General features: G+C 40.9%; 1 protein-coding gene across 1 annotated transcript in view; it reads left to right on the forward strand.

Annotated features, from left to right (window-relative positions):
• The window catches only part of LAMA5 (laminin subunit alpha 5), a 225,010-nt gene that overhangs the window by 162,813 nt on the left and 40,228 nt on the right, over positions 1 to 21,969 (forward strand). Inside the window, exons 33-50 of the mRNA XM_063298768.1 lie at positions 253 to 368; positions 1,992 to 2,203; positions 3,776 to 3,980; positions 5,054 to 5,198; positions 5,742 to 5,882; positions 6,369 to 6,530; positions 7,534 to 7,635; positions 7,727 to 7,810; positions 8,415 to 8,645; positions 9,678 to 9,791; positions 11,805 to 11,932; positions 13,260 to 13,340; positions 13,575 to 13,789; positions 14,828 to 14,928; positions 16,186 to 16,366; positions 19,978 to 20,121; positions 20,411 to 20,562; positions 20,657 to 20,767. Of these exons, the coding sequence (XP_063154838.1) occupies positions 253 to 368; positions 1,992 to 2,203; positions 3,776 to 3,980; positions 5,054 to 5,198; positions 5,742 to 5,882; positions 6,369 to 6,530; positions 7,534 to 7,635; positions 7,727 to 7,810; positions 8,415 to 8,645; positions 9,678 to 9,791; positions 11,805 to 11,932; positions 13,260 to 13,340; positions 13,575 to 13,789; positions 14,828 to 14,928; positions 16,186 to 16,366; positions 19,978 to 20,121; positions 20,411 to 20,562; positions 20,657 to 20,767 (2,625 nt within the window). The remainder of the gene's footprint in view (positions 1 to 252; positions 369 to 1,991; positions 2,204 to 3,775; positions 3,981 to 5,053; positions 5,199 to 5,741; positions 5,883 to 6,368; positions 6,531 to 7,533; positions 7,636 to 7,726; positions 7,811 to 8,414; positions 8,646 to 9,677; positions 9,792 to 11,804; positions 11,933 to 13,259; positions 13,341 to 13,574; positions 13,790 to 14,827; positions 14,929 to 16,185; positions 16,367 to 19,977; positions 20,122 to 20,410; positions 20,563 to 20,656; positions 20,768 to 21,969) is intronic.

A 21,969-nucleotide genomic window follows, 5' to 3' on the forward strand; every position in this document is an offset into this window, starting at 1 on the left:
GAATCTCTACGGTAATTGTCCATTGTTTTATCTTTCTCTTTGTCCAAGAAGAAGGATTGGAAAATCTGTGCAAATAAGTTTTCATGCAGTGTATCCATGTCTCAGATACTGAGGTACGTTATGTGACTCCTAGAGAGTAGTAGAAAGCAGGCAAAGCAGAGTATTCCTATATGAAGTTGGATTTCTAAATGAGAAACCATACATTTGAATAATTAATAGGGTATTTTACTACTTGGATTTATTTTATTATAGGATTATATCCTTGTGGTTCCTGAAACCAGTTATGGCTCCAGCTATCTTTCAGAAGAACCGCTGGACAGATCTTACGATTTCATCAGCAGCTGTGGAGTCAATGGCTTCTACATCAAGTGAGATTGAAAATAAGCACTGGTTGTTTCAGGTGGAATTTTCACTAAACTTTAGAACCAATTCCCAGTGTTGATTTGGAGGCATCCATAACAAGCTCTATACTGTCTTCCTTCAGACCTTTCATTGTGAGACCCTCAAAAACAGTAAACAATTGCATGTGACCCATTGTCAGCCCTCCCAGGTAGACCAGACAGGAAACACTACGCGATGAGCTAATTTCACTTTATTGTAAGGCTACATTGATAGAATCTTGCAAATCTGAAAATAGAAATCTCCTGCCCTCCCTATTTACCACCTGAGTAATTAGTGCGGGCCCTTCCTAAGTTTCCTTCTGTGGCCATTACTCTGTTGCAGGCAACCTTCTCTTTTACCTGATCGTTCCCCAGGTGACATCTCTTCCCCTCCCCTGTCACCCTTACATTCCAACACCCATCCACCTCCCCAGGCACAAAGAATAATTGTAATAGAACTAGGACTGGACAAGAAATAAACACCCTATCCGATAATTAATTCCACAGTTGTGCAGGACGTGATCCTTGCCCATCCTGCCTGGAGAGTGATCCAGTCCCAGATATGCATGTCATGAGTGCCTTGGCTGGATTCCTTGATTCCCTATGCCTTCTACTTGCCCTACCAGCAATCTAGCCTCAATATGAATATCACAAGCTCCGAAGGCTAGATAAGGTTGTGCTCTGGGATCTCCCCCACATGCTGTCTAGATAGCAGTCCAATCCAGCTCTTGACAAAGGCTGGAAGTCTGATTCTTGCAAGACCACATTGGAAACCTACCAACCTTTGACTTTGCGGCTGCTCTGCTCCCCAGATACTCTCATCATCTCCATCCCCTCCTCACAAGACTCAGTTTGATCATTCCTGCCTTAAATAATGGCTTATTTATTTATTTGATTTGATAGGTTCCACTCAACTCCAAGCCACTCTGGGCAGCTCACAGAACACTAAACAAGATATAAGGAATATAATAAGCAACTTACAACAAAAAAAACCAAACTATAACAAGAAGAACCTGGCAGATACCCCAAATTATCCCACCCAACATCTAACATCCAGCAGAGGGCACTCCAGCCACCCTAGCCCAAGGCCTTGGAGAACAGCCAGGTCTTTATGGCCTTACAGAATGCCATCAGGGTGAGAGCCATCTGGATCTAAGGGGGAACCTCATTCCAGAGGGCAGATGCAGGGACAGGGGAGGTGCGCTCCCTGGGTTTGATAGATGCCATTGTTTAATCAAATGAACCCAGAACACACCAACCTTGTCAGCTTGAATTGGCCAGCCAGACACTACAGAAGATAGGTGGTCCCTCAAATAACTGGGCCCTATATCATGTATCTAGCTTTCTTAATACCTAATTCTTGTATCCATTTGATGAGTCTGTACCGTCTTACTGTCCTGAAGAGTTCTCAGTTTCATTTCTTTCTTGGTCTAGCCTTCATGCTTGCAAAAAAGAAACTGTGTGCCATGGTGCAGGCTATACCTTTTAATTAATAGAATTTGTTATATTTGCCTTGATGAATACAAGTGGTAAAATCTTTATTAATAAATAACATTTGTAGAGATTGTACTCTGTTGAGACCCAGTGCAAAGTCTTTCTCTCTCTCTGCAGCCCTGTAACATCATCCAAGTTCTGCCAGGACTCTGCCATCTCAATTTCTCTTTTTTACAACAACGGGGCTGTCCCTTGCCATTGTCATGAGGCTGGTGCTATTTCAAGCCAGTGTGAGCCATTTGGGGGCCAGTGTATGTGCAAGTCCAATGTCATTGGGCGAGAATGTTCCCGCTGTGCCACTGGATATTGGGGTTTCCCCAACTGCCGACGTGAGTCTCTCAGTTTATGAGGCGGGAGGGAAGTGGCTGCAGGGGGGGATAATTTGCACGACAGGCAACATTTTGCTCATAATTCAAGGTTGTCATTTTATTCCTATCTGCCAAGAAATGTGTGAGTTTCACTTCACCTACTACATAAATTGAAAGCAGAGTGCTGGGTTATTAGTTAGCTCAGCCTTTCTCAACCTTTTGACCCTGGAGGAACCCTGGAAATACTTTTCAGGTCTTGGGGAACCCCTGCACATTCAGGCTCAAAGATAGGCCAGAAGTTACCAAATCATTATATCCCTTTCATGGGTAGGCCTGTCTATATGTATTAACAGTGTCCTTAAACTAAAAAGAAAGAATGAAACTTACCTCTTTAATGTGAAGCTGCCGAAATTTGAAATAATTTTTTAAATAAATTGTGATCTCCCAGGAACCCCTAGTGACCTCTCACAGAACCCTAGGGTGCCACGGAACCCTGGCTGAGAAACCCTGAATTAGCTTATCAGCTTCTATTTCAGTGAAGCCTGTTCACAGCAGGCTTCACTACCTACAATTTTCTTCCATAGGATTCTTTTATCAGTATATCCAAGATAGTAAATTGGACTGAAAACTCAGGGTTAAATTATCAGAAGGATGCATGAGTGACAAGTGGCTGAAAATCAAGGTCCCTTTTACTAATATTTGAGGCAAAATCCACATAGATTTTGAATTCCAGCACAGTGTATTCATGAATACATTCATAATTCTGAATGGGAATTTATTGAAACCCTCATTCCTGGAACAATACAAGTGAATTTACAGTGATTCAGTTGTCTGTATTATATATTTGGTGCATTCCAAGTTTTGGAACAGGAACCATTCATAGTTTAAATAACAGCAGTTAGTGTACAGATATAGAAAGACAATTAGTCTCTACAACTTCCTTCTTTGTGTTCAGCACCGTTCCACTGTTTCCTTGCAACTTTTAGGATGGACATCCTGCCTTGCTTCTCAACAGAAAAAGCAGTTTTCCTGAATATTAGTAACCTTGAATACAGAAACATTCCATTTGTTTCTGCTTAAGCTGAATTAGTATATAAGGAGAATAAAAATTCATCCAGCCTCCTGTTTTTTTTCTTAAATTACTAGATGGGAGATCCATATAGACATGTAGGCATCCTTCTGACTTAACACTTACAAAGATGCCTTTCCAAAATGTGTGGCACATTTGGCACCTTGAATCTGTAGAGCCAAATGCAGCTAAGTGGTTTGTGGGATATCACTGAAAGTGCCCTGCAGATTCAAGCATACTCCGGAACTCAGTAGTCAGATTGATGTTCTAGGTCAGTGGTTCTTGAACTGTTTGACCCAAGGATCCTCTTCTCCCCGTCTTGAATAATGTCATTCCCCCTGCAAAACCGTATCTGTTGTTTTATACCAGTGTCTCGGCAGTGGCCGTCCCAAACTGGGCCCTTGGCTCACAAACAAGCAATTATAAATTGCTTTGTTACGCCCAAGCTATGCCCCTGTTCTAGGCTGGTCATGTTTTTGTATGCATGGGTTCTCTTTATGACACATACCTGATTCCACTCGTAGCCTGTGACTGTGGATTTCGCCTGTGTGACGAGCTGACGGGACAGTGCATCTGCCCCCCACGTACCATTAGACCAGAGTGTGTGGTCTGTGAGCCCCAAACCTTTGGCTGTCACCCCCTGGTGGGCTGCGAGGACTGCAACTGTTCTAGTTCTGGGATCCAAGATCAGACTGAACCAGGATGTAATACAGAGAGTGGACAATGCCAGTAAGTAGTGATAGTGGTATGAACCCTGTCTACCTGAATCCTAGAACACCAGCTGCATCTGGCCATCCCGTTTCGGCCTGTGTTTTACAAATAAAGCCGTTGTAGACAGTTGGCACCTTTTTTTTTCCTCAGTTCAACTGAAGTTAAGTCAACTGTTTCTAGCCCCAGGTGCCGGTATATTCCCACACCCGTTGCCAGCAGTAACCGTAGGATGGAGTTTGTTTTTCTTCTGTGTGGGAAAAAAAGTAATACGTTGCAGCTGTGTTTCTGCTCTCCTCTTGTGTCACATCTGTTTGTGTATGGCTATACCAGGAAGCACTGTTATAGGTGAGCTGCAGATGTTTTGCTCTGGATCAGATGACCAGGAGGGAAGAGGAAGAGAAGCTTAGAATGGAACAGTTGACAACATTCCAAGCCTCTTCCCAACCACCTTTCCCAGAGGGATGCAACTGTTTTTTTTTGGGGGGGGGGGATTTTTTTCTCCATGTTCCCCAAAGAGGAAATTGATAGATTTTAAAGAAAATAACCTCATTCTGGATCTTTCTGAATAGACATACTCCTTATAACATGCCCCTTAAATGAAATATAGTATTAGATTTGAGTTAAATAGGATTCTTTATCTTCTGCATGTATTTTTATTTTTACTTCTGCGTAGAGCTTTGTTAATCCACAGTAACTAAATGCACTGTCCATTTGCAGAGGCAGTATACCTGGGCTTCTGCGTTAAAGCCATTGGTGGTCCAAACAGGGGAGAGCTATTGCCATCACACCCCAGTTACCTTTCCCAAACACATCTGCCTTTACTGGAAGTGAAATGTTGAATTAAATAGATGGTGTCCTAGTGATTCACTTGTGGATGAGTAGGTGTGTAAAATGGACTGTGAAAATCAAAATTCAGTTCTCTTTGTCTTGACAATGATTCCGTGAACAAAGCTGCTTTGTGATGCCTGCAGAAAAGTTTATAAGCTTTTCCAAAATAGTCCTTTGCACTAGTCATGTTAGCCTAACATGACTTAAACACCAGCTGTAATAACAAATAAAATAATACAGAAGATGGCCCTTTGTTCTTCCAGATGCAAGCCCAACATTGTAGGACGTCAGTGTGATCTCTGTGCCCCAGGCTATTATGGCTACCCCAACTGCAGGACCTGTGACTGCCATGAAGCAGGAACAAAACCAACTATCTGTGACCCAGTCACTGGAGAATGTCACTGCAAGGTTAGTCTGGTCATTGTCTAAACTCAGTTTCTGGTCAGATTGCTGTTTGAGGACCAGTAGGAAATGGTGGGACTAGTGCTGTTGGCGTTTTCAGTTCCCAGCAGCATCAACAATTATTTTCAGTACAAACCCTGCCAACAGTCATTTGTTTTTAGAGTCGATAGTAGAGTGTTCCATCAGGTGAAGGATTTGATCCTGAATGTCCAGTCCTAATTGTTATTGACCAGTGGAATCCTACAATTCTACAGAAGCACTTCTTTAGGAACAGAAATGACTTAGCAGCAAAATGCTTTGCCAAGGAATGTGAGATTTGCCTTGAGTGCAATGTCTTCAGAAGGCACAAGGAATTTGTGGCCCTCAAGATGTGCCTGAACATCCCTCCCTGCAGTGCAATCAGTGTGGCGAGTCTTCTAAAACTTAAGGAACTCTTTCCAGCACTTAGTTAGAACACACTCCAAGACTCCCTTCTTTGTTCACTTCTTCCTTGAGCAAGCCAATGAAAAAAAAAATGTTGTCCTACCTTATTTCTTTTTCAATCTGTAGGAAAATGTGGAAGGCCCAAGGTGTGATCAGTGCCACTTGGGGACATTCTCCCTTGATGCCAGCAATCCTAAGGGCTGTACCAAGTGTTTCTGTTTTGGGGCAACAGACCGCTGCCACAGTGCCAACAAGTATCGTGTGGAGGTAAATGATTAGGTGGAGATTTAGGGGGTGACTGTTCCAGAAAAGAGGGATAAAGGGAAGGTTAAGAGTTCAAAGCCAAGAAAATCAAGGAAGGAAGCTGCTGCACAGTATGAAAAAAGTGAGTTGAATTTATGAAGTTCTTTTCTATAAATAGTATTATATTAAAGTATTTAACATACTATTAATATTTCAGGGAATATTATTAACAGAACCTCATAGATTTTGCAGTTACTTATTCAGTGTAATAATACTGAGCATCAATTCATAGCAACAAATATCTGTCAGTCTGTCTACCCATCTCTGTCTCCATCTCTGTCTTGAGAGACCTGGGCCATTCTCTTGCACATCAAGAGACGATCACTGGATTAATGCTGGCAGAGAGAAGAACCCCACAATCCTATTTTAGACTGAATGTCTGAAAAGCTTTAAAAGCTTCTAAGCCACTTGACAAGCCTGCATTTACTTATCAAGACCTGTGTCTCCTAGTTCATTGACATGAATGGATGGACTTTGCTGAGTGGAGACCGCCAAGGAGCCCCCATCTCAGTCAGCTTGGAAGATGAGGCTGTTCATGCTGATCTTCGGCATTTTCCAGAGGCTTTCCAGGAACTTTATTGGCATGCCCCCAATTCGTATCTTGGAGATCGGGTAAGTGATTCTGGGCTGGAATTCAATTTTTGTCAAAGTATTCCAGTGTCATAATGCTCAAAAGCCAAATTCTAATATTTGAAATGACATTTAGACTCCTTGGAACCATACATTTTCCTTCTTTCTTCCAGGTCAACTTACATGTTCAAGAACCAACTAGATAAATTTTTGTGGTTGTTGCTTATTTCTTTAAAAAGTTTTCTTTAATGTACTAGTATTATTACTATGTGGTTTTATTGAATTTATTATGATGTATGCCACATTAGTCACATGCCAAGTGGGTGGCTGTATCAGTTGAAAAAATAAAATAGATAAATGCTGGATTTTAATTTTGAAGCACATAAAAATGCATATCTTACATTTTGGGTTTCAGTAGATTTTCACTGACTTTAAGATACTTAGGTTTTCAACTGTAATTAATATAACTCTAGAAATCCATTAAATTTTCCTCCAGATTTGGAGTAGAATGTATTCTTCCCAAAATTTGAAAGGAAATTAAGGTTTTTTTAAAAAAAAAATACTTAGACTGTGCATACAAATTCTTATTTAAAAAACAGTTGAGATGCTTCTGTCACAAAAATAACTTAAAAATAGCTTTTTCTTTTAATTGTTGATATCCAGTGGTTACAAGTAGGCTGTTCAGTAAGACAAAAACATGGGTCCCAGGTCAAGAGTTAGTATCCCCCGAAGTCAAGCATCCTCCCTTTTTTGAAGGGAGGAAACAATATCATTAATTCAAGCAAGCATTTCTTTGCTTTGAAGAGACATGAAACAGTTCAGCATCCCTTGTGGCACTTAGTCTCCTTCTATTCATTCAACTATGGTAGTATTACTATCTTAATTTAAAAAGACACTTTTCCATCTGAAAAATGTCAAATTTAACTAAAATCTAATCCTTGATACAGAGGATTTTAAAATTAATTTGGGACTGGAACCTTGAATTGGGGGCTTGGGGAAGATTTTCAAATCCTTTTGGGCAACATATTTTTGCATTCAAATACAGGTGTCTTCCTATGCTGGGTATTTGAAGTATGAGCTGCACTCAGACATTCAAAGGGGTGATGTGTTCATACCGATGGAATCCCGGGCAGATGTTATCCTCAAGGTATAACTCCCATTCCCTTTGGTCCTTGATCTAAATGGCATTATGTCCAACCGTGTCTTCTTCAATTCGTATGTTTTTGGTCCTTTCCTAGGGAAACCAAATGAGTATTATGTTTGCTGAAGATTCCTATCCTGCTCCCGGAGAGATTTATGAAAAACACCTTCAACTGTTGGAGGTCAGTTGAGATTTCTAACACCCCGGAAAAGGTGAAATGTACTGGTCAGGGAGTTTTCTGATAGTTTTAGAAGTTTGTGTTTTGGATTGGGTCCTATCTATTCAGGAAGGAGAAGAACCACTGCAGAATGATACCCTCAATCATCAGCCTTGCAGGAGGTCCAAAAGGATACCATGGTGGATGATACTGAATGTTGCTGAGTCTTACATATATAAAAAATTGAAATCATATATGTGGTTCAGGGTTGATCCTTCAATCCTGGAAGCAGGTTACTGTTTCAGCATGCCCTTTGTGTTTAACAATCAATCCTCATTAAAGCTGTACAGACTTTTAACGGTGGAGGTTGTAGATGTAAACATAAGATAAAATAAACAATCAGTAGCTCAAGTTCGAAGATCTGCTTTCTTCCATGTATTCTGACATCTTACCTTGAGGAATGGCTTCAATTGCAACAATACCACACCTATCAAGTGCTCAATCCAACACAGATTTCCTGTTGGTGGGAAAATTAAGATCCAGTCTAGCCATAATCTGGAAAAGCTTACTGATATAAGAGAACCACATTCCTACTAATGTTGTACTGCAGCTCTCTTTTCTTTCCTAGGGTAATTTTAGACACACAGAGACACACAACCCAGTCTCCAGGGAAGAGCTGATGATGGTTCTGGCTAATCTGGAGCAGCTGCAGATTCGGGCTCTCTTTTCCTCTTTTTCGTTCTCTGTGTCCCTGCATCGGGTGATCCTGGAGAGAACAACAGAGACCGGTGGAAGCGTCCAAGCCAGCAGTGTGGAGCTGTGTCTGTGCCCAGCCAATTACAGAGGAGATTCTTGCCAGGTAAGGAAACTATTTCTTCCCTAATTCCTGTAGAGTAATCAGAATCCTCAGTTCATTCTATAAAGTTAGTAGTTGCTGCCTCCTTTGTCTTGCATTCCTTTAAGCCATCAGGAAGTCATTTGGGATTCATAATATGCTGCTCAAGGCCATTTTGGAATAGGGCAGCATAGCAATAGCATGCATAAATAAATAAATATTATTTTGAACATTTTGATCCAGTGTGCTATGAAAAAGGTATATGCTTGGTTCAGGATCATTAAAACTGTGATTCTTTTAATGCCTATGTACAAATCTGTGTTACTATTATCCTGGAAATACTGCAAAAATTGATTTGCATTTAACGGACAAATCTGTTTATTGTCACTAATCATCATCGCCCAGCTGCTCAATGGCTTTTCAGTGACTGCTGAAATGAAAACTGTGAGCAGGGCAATTTGTCACAGCCTGTTGCTGCTTCTAAGCAGTGAAACTTACACAACTCCAAACTGAAAAAAATCTTGAAAAGGTCTTATAGAATCCTAGAATCACAGGGTAGGAAGGGACTTTGGAGGCCTTCTAGTCCAACCCCCTGCCCAAGGCAGGAATCCTCATGCCATCTCGGACAAATGGTTGTCCAATCTTTTCTTGAAAACCTCCAGCGATGGAGCACCCACCAATCTGGGAGGCAAGCTATTCCACTGCTTAATAGTCCTCACTGTCAGGAAATTCCTCCTCGTTTCCAGGTTGGATCTACCTCTGATGAGCTTCCACCGATTGCTTCTTGTCCTACCCACAGGTGCTACAGAGAATAAGTTGGTGCCCTCTTCCCTGTGGCAGCCCTTCAAGTATTGGAAGACTGCTATCATGTCACTCCTCAGTCTTCTTTTTGTTAAGCTAAACATACCTAGTTCCTTGACATACCTACATTGTACCTAGTTCCTAGTCTCAAGTAAGAAAAGGAATGTTAACAGCTTCCCCCACTTCCACAGGCATTCTGTCTCAAATGCTCTATGCTGATGACCGTCTGACCCGTATTCTCTCCTTTGCCATTAGGAATGTGCTCCAGGCTATTATAGAGACATCAAGGGTCTCTTTCTAGGGAAATGCGTTCCATGTAACTGCAATGGGCATTCGGATCAGTGCCTCCCAGGATCTGGAATATGCCTTGTAAGTAAAGAAAATGATTGTTCAAGTCCACTTATCCAAAAGATGCTTTCTCCAATCATTGTTAAGTAGTGATTTGTGTACTTGTTCAGAGATACTGGGCCGAGACATTGTTTTAGGGCTGGTGTCTTGGATCCTTCAGCGAGCAGAAAGTTTCCCTGTCATTTGCCTTCTTTCTTTTTCCACACTACTTTGAGTCACGTTTGGACTTTAATGTACATTTAACTCTTAAATGTATGCAGTAGAAATAATGACCCTGCTGTTGGTTTATTCTCCTCCATGCTTGAATAAAATAAATTGTTCTCATTTTCTTGATTTAGGAGTCCATATAATTTACTACTACTTTACTACTTCACAGCAACAATGGATGCAAATATTGGAACAGTCAGGCATATGGCGCAAGACCGAACAGCATTTTGTTCTGTTATACGTAGGGTTGCCATGAGTCGTAAACGACTCAACGGCAACTAACATCAAGAACATAATTTACTTAAGGCTGTAGAATTAGTAAGTAAGGTCACCTCTCGAGTTGGGCTTGGTTCCTGGGTGTTAGAAAATGACTGGGTAATTTCCAGTTTAGTTTTCATCCAGCACACTCCCACTCCATCCCTGTATTAGACAGAGCAAACACATGACACTCAGTTCAGCCAGCAAAAATATAGCTTGATGTTTGTTTATTCAGCATTAGCAAACATCAAAACACAGCTAACTGGAAAAAATGAGACAAAGGGCAGGAAAAAGCAGGGAGGAAGAGATGAACGACAGAAACCAATCGTACGTGATCTAGAGATCTCTGTTTCTCCATATCGGAAGGCACAGAATTTTCCAGAGCCACTGAAAATAAAGTAAATTATATGGACTGGAAATAATACTGTGGGTAATTAGCATGGGCAATCCTAAAGGGAGTAGCCTTTGGTTATTCCAGCCTTAATTTTTTAATGAAAATTATGGCAGCAGAATAGAGTTAACAAGTAGGACACCAGGTGATCCTTCTATGCCATGAAGGAAACAACGCGATTTTAAGGGGATGATGGATCCAATGCAGGGAACTTCATGCAGATACCCATGCAGTGGGGTGTTCCTCCCACCACCACCCAATGGTATAGAAGTGGTTGGCCATGGACTTCTGGGATTTATTTTTATTTTTTTTTTACTTCCCAGTCTAATCTGCGACCCTGGGATTCCTTGGAGTCCCTCATCCAAGTCCTAATCCAGACTGATCCTTCTTAGCTTCTGACCTCAATCTAGGTCAGCTGCTACCAGCTGAGGCTTCATACAGTTACCTTCTTTCTTTTAATTGCCATCTGGTGGTCAAGACACTAGGTGCAGCTTCCTCTAACTGTCTCAACAAGTAGTCAGGAGCCTTTGAGGAAAAAATGGCTGCTTTTCACCAAGGAATTAGAAATATGGAAAGATGAGAAGCGAAGAAAGCAGCGGAGTGATTCTCAAGATTTTGTACAGTAGGCCAAATGCAATATTCTGTAATATTTTGACCTGTTGGCCAAATGTTATGTGCAATAAATCCATCACACACTCCTATTGGCATCAAGGTTATGGAGAATACAATGAAGGTTAGAGATCCAAAATCTAGTTAGGTATTACCCTAATTGGGACCAACACAAAGAACAAGAACAAGAATGCAGGATTTAAATTGACACTGATAACACATCCCAATAATAAACACATTCAGACTACAAACCTATCTCAGATTGTTTTGGAACCCTGACCAGATAGTTAAAGATCTAACTATTTTTATGTTATCACTGCTTCTCCTCCATCTCCTGATTTTTTAACATCTTAGCTGAGGAACTGAGTAATTCTCTGATTATTCTAAAAGGTATAATTTCCCATTTTTTTTCCAATGATAAAAGGCAAAATCATTTGTCTGTGGCCAGATAAGTAGTCTTTCCAGATCTACTCTTGAAGAGTGTGATGACAAAACTTGAAACTTTTGAATATGCAAAATTAGCTTTATCTATCTATCTATCTATCTATCTATCCATCCATCCTATGTAGAATTGCCAGCGCAACACAGAAGGTGATCACTGTGAAACATGTAAGGATGGTTTTGTGGGGAACTCTTCACCTGAGGGACATCTGCAATGCATAGGATGCCCCTGTCCTCTTTCAGTTCCATCTAACAAGTGAGTTCCTTCCATGGATATGTTCCTCTTGGTTCTTTGGTAACATAATGTGTTATCTTCTTATTTGCATATAGAAGAGTGTATTTATTCTAGTTTGCTAATTCCATAAGAAACTTCCCTAGTGATATATTCCACCTCTCTTCACTGAATCCATGTATCAGGTAGTAAATAAACAAGAATCATGACCAAATTTGGGATAATGTCTTCATGTATATATTCTTATGTACCAAATTTAGCAGCTATTGTGCACAAGAGGAAGGCAAGCTTAGGGAAGTCACAGCATTTACGGAAGTACAACATTTTTAGGAGAAAAAAAAAGAACTCTGACCAAATTGAAAGAGAAATACAAACTCACTGGCCTTGACTTTTAAAAAGGGGGAAGATAAGGGAATAGGATCCTGAAAGTTTTGTAAAATAGAATTCTGGTGCTATGCACATGTTGCACATGGCTGTCCTTGGTGAATATCCCTCTCTTCATTCAACAGCGATGACTACAAGACCACAGTTGACATAGGGATATGTGTTTCAGAGCATGTTGTCAAAAATGTTCTTATATCAGACATTGGGGAGAAGGCTTGTACTCTTTTTCTTCCTGACATTATACAAGTAGTCCTCGCTTAATTACCTTCATTTAGCGATGGTTTGGACTTACAATGGCGCTAAAACCTGACTTGCGACTGGTCCTCACGCTTACGGCCATCACAGCATCCCCTCAGTCACATGATCGCGATTCGGGCACTTAGCAACCCGTTTGCATTTATGATGGCTGCAGCATTCTGCAGTCACGTGACTGCCATTTTTGACCTTCCCAGCTGGCTTCTGGCAAGCAAAATCAATGGGGAACCGTGATTTGGTTAACAACCATGTGCTTCGCTTAACGACCACATGATTCACTTAACAAGCACAGTGATTCACTTAAGGACCACTGCAAAAATGGTCATAAAATCGGGTTGGCTTCACTTAATGTCCACATCGCTTAGCAAATGAAATTCTGGTCCCAACTGTGATAATTAAGTGAGGACTACCTGTAGGTTGTTTTGAGTTTTAGCTTCATGTGCAAAGAACATGTGGATCTTGTGGTGTTATTCCTTTTCCTTGCCTGCTGTTGATGAGAGACCGTACTGAAAGAACTATGCGCTGTGCCTTTCCTGAAGGTTTGGATCCATCTCTCACACCTTGTTACAGGTTCATTGTTTGGTTTGTGCCCCTTGAGGTATAATTTGGTTTTGTAGGACTATTGTGGGACTCCAATGCAATTGTGACATGGCTTCATCTGGTGCAAACGTTAACAGCCCTTTCCTCTCCCTTTCCCCCGTTTTCATCTTAGCTTCGCCACGGGATGCATCTACAAGGGCTCCAGCACGCAGTGTCTCTGCAAGCCTGGTTATGCCGGAGTTTCGTGCGAACGGTAAATTGTACCTTGAATTTTGGCTCTTCCAACTTGTTTTGCCTAAGATATAATCCACGTAATGCGGGATGGGGCTTGAGGAGAGGATTACGTTTGCAGTCCGCTGCTCAGTTTTTATTTATTTATTTATTAGTTAAACAATGTATAAAGCTGCGCAACTCACACATGGTTAGTCAGGCCACCAGTGGTAGACTTACACGGCTGCTATGTAAGACCTTCTTCTTTCCTCCAAAGGTGTGCTCCAGGTTACTACGGAAATCCGCTTGTGATTGGCAGTTCCTGCCAGCCCTGCGACTGTAGTGGCAATGCTGACCCCAACATGCTCTTCAACGATTGTAACACATTAACCGGCATCTGCACAGGGTGCATGTACAACACTGCAGGGCCCCGATGCGAACTGTGCGCCCCGGGGTTTTACGGTGATGCGGTGGTAGCAAAGAACTGCACCGGTAGGTCTGCAATGAGTCTCCTTCCTGGGTGCATTCACATACAAAGAGGTGTTAAAAACATGAAATGCTAGTCTCACAGATGATGTCTGGTAGTCTTTACGTATTTATTACATTTATATCCAAATATTTTTGCCCTTTTTATTCAAGATAGCTCCCAGAGCAGCTTAAAAAGATTTTAAAAAGTGTTTAGCCAGTTTAAAAATAAACAAACAAATAAATAAATAAATAAAAACTGCTTAGCCAGTTTGGTCAAGTGGTTAAGGCACTGAGCTAGAAACCAGGAGACTGGGAGTTCTAGTCCAGCCTTAGGCATAAAAGCTGGCTGGGTGACCTTGGGCCAGTCCCTCTCTCTCAGCCCAAGAGCCAATCAGGCGTGGTATGAGAGTTCTAGTCCCGCCTTAGGCCTGAAAGCCGGCTGGGTGACCTTGGGCCAGTCCCTTTCTCTCAGCCCAACCCACCTCACAGGGTTGTTGTTATGGGGAAAAGAGGAGGAGGAAGGAGTATTTGGTATGTTCCCCACCTTGAGTTATTTATAAAATAATTTTTTAAAAAGATAAAATCCTGTCATCAGATTCATGGTCTAAACCTGGTGCTGGCAAATCTTTTCTCGGTAGAAGACATAATTTTTTCCCAGGGCTTCTAGGACGATTACAGTGGGAAAGATGGGGGCACCATCAGTGGACTGGGGGAGGCAGATATTTTATATATCCCATTTTTCCATTTCTTCTTAAAGGAACTATTTTAAATACGTTGAACCAAAGCTTGGCGTATTTTGTTCTAGCTGTAATCATGGTGTGATACATTGGCCTTCCAAAATGTCTGTAAACCATTCCGTTAAAGATCTATTTGAAAATGTCAATTGCTCTGCTCTTTTAAAATGGACTTTAAAAAGAGAAAATAAATATGGAGCAGGCTTTCATTTGGCCATATTTCTATTGCTGCAGATAAGGTGTAAATGCATTGGTTGCATTTTTGTAGTTTGTAAGAAGTAGAATTCATGAAGTATTTTTAAAGCCTTACTGCTTTCTCTCCTTGAAGAGTGCAACTGTCTGTCCTGTGGCACAGACTCGTGTGATCCTAAAACTGGCCAGTGTCGGTGTAAGCCTGGAGTGACAGGTCAGCACTGTGATCGCTGTCAGGTAAAATAGACCGATATTCCCTGATCCTTAAATTCTCTCCATCGCATCTGTGAGGTGCATCACATAGGCATCGTGTTCTGTTGTGGGTCTGTCGCTGATAGGTTCTGTTAATACAGACTGTTCATTTCAACTTCTCTATTTGTATATAAGAAACAGCAAACATGCCGGGAGTCACCAAGTATTTGTGTTTTCTCTCTTGCCCAGCGAAACCAGAATAATTGGTGGTGGGTAGGTGTGGAACGGCAAATAATTGTCACCCTTTATTTAAGTAACTGGAGGGGAGATATAACTTCAGTCATCTAAGTAGAGAAAACCCTATCTATTGATTGAATCGAAAAGATCGCTCCATTTTCTTGAAAGAAAAACAGGAGTGATGGAAAGGAATCCATTTTTTATCATGGTAAAAGGGACTTTCAACACCTCCAGCCAGTTTTTGGCACACCTGTTTCCATCTTAGGAGTATTATCCACACCAGTGTTTCTCAACCTTGGCAACTTTAAGATGTGTGGACTTCAACTCCCAGAATTCCCCAGCCAGCCATGGGGAGCTGGGGAATTCCATGGGGAATTCTGGGAGTTGAAGTCCACACATCTTCAAGTTACCAGGGTTGAGAAACACTGATCTAAACTAAACAGTTTATTTCAACAATAACATCTGATTCCACCCCAGCTTCTCCTCCTGCTCTTCCAGCTTGTCCTAAACCTTGTCCTAGATCCTGCCTAGCAGGAAGCTGGCTTAGCATTTTTCCTGCTTTGCAGCAATGTGCATGCCAAGACGGTTGCAGGCAGTGTGGAAGTAAGCAGCCTGTGCTTGCTGCTGGAGATTGTGAGTTCTCCACTCAACCTGAGTCTGTCTTATCCTTGGAGGAAGAGGACGAATTGAGCAGCTGGTTCCCAAGATGGCTAACCCCCCATGTACGATAACAGAGACGCTACTCAGGCGTCTGCTTTAATATGGAAGAAATTGCGGGTGCCTCAGCACAGCCTAGCATGCCCCAGGAGCATCATCTCATACTATGTTGGGCTCTGTCCCTATTCCTTCAAGAGTCCTACAACTTGCAATAAGCACCTACAGTTCAGTGTCCTGAACTGAGATGGTCAAAACACCCCTGTGATAGGAGGTGGCATCCTTCTTTCATCCCATGCGCCTGGAGAGATTCTTCAGAATGAGTTACCACCCTTATTTGAGGGCAGAGCAGCTGTTGTAAACTTGACTACTTCACAAGCGGGATGCTAACGAGTTGTTTTTCCTTTTCAGGAAGGGCATTATGGCTATGAAACATGCTTGGGCTGCCAGAGGTGCGACTGTCACATTGGGTCTGTGAGCCCCAATTGCCATGCCCAGAATGGCCAGTGTCATTGCAGTCCGGGCGTCAGTGGCTCTCGTTGCCAACAGTGCAGTCCTGGCTACTGGGGGCTGAGTGCTGATGGCTGCTTGAGTGAGTTCCTTTTTGTAATGTTTAGGCCTTGTTAATGGAAAACTCAGATTTTTTTTCCCCTGAGTCCAAAACAGAGGGCACATGTTTTTTCTTTTCAATAAATGATTTGTTCTCCATTCCCTGGATCTGCTAATTGCTATCTAAAATCCTGTCATTTTAATGTGTCAAAATGAAAAATACTACTTTATGCCATTAAACAGAAATGTATTAACTTTTTAAATTAGAATTTTATTAGGTTTCAAGCAAAAATAAAAGCTACAGAAAAACAAAAGACAACAAAGAAAAAAAGAGGAAAAACTAAAAAAGTGTAGAAACCTAAGAGAAAAAATTTTCAAAATTCCAAAAAGAGGTGACTTCTGACTTTTAACAGCAAGGGTATACAAAAATTTCCATAATCAATCCCTGACTCTATATTAAACCAAAATTACATTATTTCTATAAATCATTCCATTGGCACATTATAAAAATCATTAAATACAGTTACTCCCTCCCACTATATTAAAAGAAAAAAAAAGAAAATTTTATATAAACCTCCTAATCAACTTCCCCCCCAAAGATAACATTTATTTATTTCCTTACTACTACTATTGTATGCTTTCCTGTCTACTATAGTAAAGATCAAACTAAAAACATATAAATTATCTGCCATTCTTCTTGATGATACAACAATTTTAATAATCTTAATCATATTAAGCCCAAAACGATCCAAATAAACATTTATTTATTTTTTATTGTACCTTAATAATCTTAATCCAAATCGTTAAAGATAAATAAAATGACCCAAACCCTAAAAGCAATCCAGATAGATATTCTTAAACCCTTATCCCACTTCAAAATAAACCAGAGCATTTACATATCCCCACAATGTGCACAGAGCTTTTTTCTTTAAAAAAATCGAAGAGCCCAACTGCCCCCGTCAAAAACTCCAGCTTCTCTTCAGGAGACCTCCCATACATAATAACCCCTTCTTTTCCAATTCATTCCACCAGAAAATCAATTTCGCTTGTGGCTTGCCACTCAGTCTCTCCTTAAATTTCTCCAACTTGTCTATCCGATCTTCATCCAACATTTCAACAGAAATCCCTATTTCACTCTTAGAAGAGACATTTCTGTCACTGTTAAATTCCTCAGTTTCATCCATGACATCCCCAACCAGATGACACATTTTAGACCTCATGTTTTCCACAGTGTCCTGAACGCCTTGCATGAAAGCTTGATAGGAATCAGAAAGAATCTGTTTAAAATCTTGGTGGAAGTCAGAGAGTCTGTTTAAAATCATGTCTCACACAGTAGATCATGGCGCCCCCAGGAGCTTAACCAGTGAAGGTTGAAGATATGGAAGAGTTCCAAAGTGTGTTTACTTAAAGTGAGAGTGAGATAGCAGACAGTTCTCGAGGGAAACTGAAAACAGAAAGCTGAAGGTTCAAATCAGCCGATTCAACGTGTAAGGAAAATGTTAATACCTTCAAACTTAGTACAAAAATAATAACAGGGAGACAGTTATTTACTCTCAATCCTCCTTAATATTTGGAGGGAAAACAAAGACCAAAACTTAAAAAGATTTTTTTAAAAAAATTAGTCCCAAAAATAATGATAAGCACCAAGAAAGCCCGCTTCTCCTTGCTGTAGAAAACCTCTCTTAGGGTATGCGTACTTTAAAGAAGTATAAATTGGGTGATTTAGAAATGGGGTGGCTGGTCTTAGTGTCCCTTTAAGGCTACACCACAGCTTGGAAATGGTGGCGTCCCAGCCTCCCGGCTAACTCTTACCAGTCGAACGCAAATGCTGTTTGCGAACTTCTGGCTGCAAGCAGCTGTCCGGAGCACAGATGGGGTGATTCCAGGTGTTTTCCTTTTTGCAGAAAAACACTCCTGGGCTTCAGGAAAAAACTGCCTGAGCCTGAAAAAACTGCTGCGTTATCAGTTCTGCCCACTGAACCCACGGGCGCATCTGTTCAGTTGGCCATGTCCCCACCAGAAGTCAGAAATGTATTAACTTTTTAAAAGAAAACTTTACAGGTATCCTTGACTTATGATCACAATTGGGACCGGAACTTCTGTTGCTAAACAATGTGGTCATTAAGTGAGTCATGCCCAATTATATGGCCATTTTTGCCATGTTGTTAAGCAAATCACTGTGGTCATTAAGTGAAACTTGGTTGTTAAGTGAATCACTTGGTTGTTAAACGAATCCAGCTTCCCCCATTGACTTTGCTTGTCGGAAGCCTCCTGGCAAGGTTGCAAATGGTGATCATGTGACCCCGGGACGCTGCAACTATTGTAAATACATGCCAGAATTTTGATCATGTGGCCAGTCACTTGCAACAAGGACCGGTCATAAGTCACTTTTTTCAGCACCATCATAACTTCAAACGGTCGTTAAACAAACAGTCGTAAGTTGAGGACTACCTATACTACGGAACAGAACCATTTCACTTCCCCCGCTCACCTGGCGGTGCTTCTTGTTAAATACAATTCCAGTATTTGGTTCTATAGCTGAGTAGATGTGTATTTTTTTTTTTCAAAATCAGCATTTACAAATTATTGTTATGGGCTGCTGTGGGGGCCGTATGCAACCTGCACATTACAGATTGATGTTCCCGGTCTGGTTAATGGTACGTGGCTTTTATAGTCTTTCCAATTATGTATCTGTGCATCCTTGAAGCCATGGTTTAGAAAATCCAAATCCCAGCGTTCATGTTCCCATTCTTATCCTCTATCCTTCATGTTTGCACAAAGGTTCACAAATGACTTCCTGCTTCAATGAAATCATAGGTCACCGAGGCAACCAACTGCAGCAAACTGGTTTGGGTAGATTATAAATTGTCTGAAAGATGGATGGATCCTGGTCACACGGATCCTGATTTGCAAGTAAACATTTAATCGAACCTAGAAATAGTTAATTAAAACCATGTACACAAGTGCAAGGAGGAACATCTGAATATTTGGTTTGTGTCTAATTTTCCAAACTGTAGTTTGGAATATTACCTATAAATGATCCAAGAACTTCAATATCCCGTATAAGATCCAAGATCTAAAGAACTTAAGGGTAGTTTCTGCAAGATCTCTCTCTCTCTCTCTCTGTTTCTTATATCTATTCATCTATCATTTATTCAGTAAATAAAAATATATATTTAATAAATAAAAAATAATTTATAAATAAATATAAAAACCAAAAACAATAATAAACAAGAAAAAACAGAACAATGTCAAAACCAAAAATAATTACAAAAAAACAAGGTAAACACAAAATAAAACCCAATATTTTATCAGTTAGCTGGGGCCAAACTCATGATGAAATAAATAACATGCATATACATCCATAGATATATAAATACTGTGCCTCTTTTAAACTCTTTCCACATTTGCAGCCAGGTGAGTGTTGCATATATTTCTCTATCTAACAACATAGTATCAGGAAACATGTGAATGTTCTTAAGTGAATAGTTTAAGAACGGGGAAAACTCCTGGGCTGTTCGAGGTTTCCCTATCGTGCGTCTTCAGTTGCAGTTTCTGACCTACGATGATGGATGGAAATAACTCCACCCTGATTAATGTGGACTGAAAGGAGTTGTGCCTGTAAATCTTTGTCCTTCAATGTTCTCTTGACAGAATGCCAATGTAAAGGAGGGTCCTGCAACCCCCGCACTGGTGAGTGCACCTGCTCCAATGGGCTGACAGGGAAGCAATGTGACACCTGTATAAAGAAGCATGAGATCCCTGTGGTGGATGGTCCAGACAACATGAGATGTGAAGGTTAGGCTTCTTCCTGGATAACTCAGAAATCCTACATGTATCTTGTAACGTTTTCACTTGGGGCCACGTGTTAGGTGGGTTTGAGAAATGTTATAAGGGTTGTCAAAATTATCAGGCAAATGAAGATAAGTTGTTAGTCTCAGTGTTTTAATAATGGAGTCTTATTTCCATGTTCTCCATGATACCTTGGACTGCTGAAGATTAGGTTTATCTTGTTCAGTGATTCCCATCTAGGATAGTCCTGTCTTTATTGATTCTCCTATGGATTACTTTCCTCTCTCATTAACAGCTTGTGATAGCTGTGTGCTGCTCTTGCTAGAAGATCTCCAGAAGATTGAAAGTGACTTCCCTGCCCTCAAACATCAGCTGACAAGTCTCAACACCACCTCAATTGCATGGGCCCGCCTGCACAGCATCAATGGCTCTATGCAAGCCGTTACTGTATGTGGATCTTTCCAGTTAATTATTCCTCTTCCAATTTTTCTATAAGGTTTGAGCTCCTGGATTTACTTTGCACTTTATTTTTGCTTTACAGAACCAAGTGCGTGAGTATCAGAGATCCATATATAGGGTGAGGCAACATGCTGATGAGCTGGAAGAGGAGAACACTGATTTTGTTCAGGATCTGAATGCACTTCACCACAAGGTGCAACATTTTGTTTTTCCTTTTCTTTTCCCATATTTGTATTACAAACGGATACAATGCCAGAACGTACAAGGTGCTTTATTCAAGTGATATGGTATCTGTCCAGACAAGCTTAACCTTACCTGTGACAGTGCTCCATGTGCAAAAATGAAACCACAGTAATTGTGAATAAGTGCTTTTCAGCAACAGCACCCCTTTTAAGGAACCTTCTGGTGATGCACTTTGGACTAGATCTGCTCAGGACATACCACAATCGATGCAGCAAATGTGGGCTAAACATAGCCTTAAAGTCCCTGTTAGATGGACAAAGGAAGAATAATGGAGGTGTCAAGGACTGACAATGATTGGAAAAGGAGAGCTTCCTCTTTCAGTTTCAAAAGTCAACTGTTTAAAACCTACATGTGAAAATAGCTGTGAGAATCCTTCCTAGTGCACCATTCATGACCACATCTGCATTTATGGTAAAGGGATGAAACAGTAAGAGAACCTAAAGCTATCTGGTGCTGATTACTTAAGCAGTGAGTTGGTAAAGCAGTGAGTTGCATGAATCCATTTACTCCTCTTTTCCTGGAATGGGAAATCCTAAAGCTGACACATATCATAGATGGTAGAGACACAGAGTTGGAAGGGACCCTTTAGGCCAGTGTTTCTCGACCCTGGCCATTTTAAGATGGGTGGACTTCAACTCCCAGTATTCCCTAGCATGCTGGCTGGGGAACTCTGGGAGTTGAAGTCCACTCATCTTAAAATGGCCGAGGTTGAGAAACACTGCTTGAGGCCATGGAATCTGACCCTCTGCTGCATGGATTCAAATAAAAATATCCCTGACAGATGACTGTCCAACCTCTGCTTGAATTGATACAGTGAATGAAAGCCCACCACCTCCACTCTTATTATTAGATAAGGGAGAAATTGTTCATACCCAAACAGCTGAGAGAGGAGAACATGGCATGTTTAGACAGCCTTGGTTCCTTGACCTTATAGCCGTGTTCCTTCGGCTTCCGAGTAAGATTCCCACCAGGAACCCAAAGACTATTATGTGATCTGAGTGACCCAAATCATCTTTACAATGTTACTTTATTATGTTAAACGAATAAACCCAATATCTGTGTATCTGTGACAACAATGGGAGATAAAATTAATTTTGAAAAAAAATGAAACTTAACTCACAATCCTTTTTAAGCAAAACTTCCCAGTTGTTG

Source organism: Candoia aspera, chromosome 3 (genome assembly GCF_035149785.1).
Source record: "Candoia aspera isolate rCanAsp1 chromosome 3, rCanAsp1.hap2, whole genome shotgun sequence".
NCBI lineage: Eukaryota > Metazoa > Chordata > Lepidosauria > Squamata > Boidae > Candoia > Candoia aspera.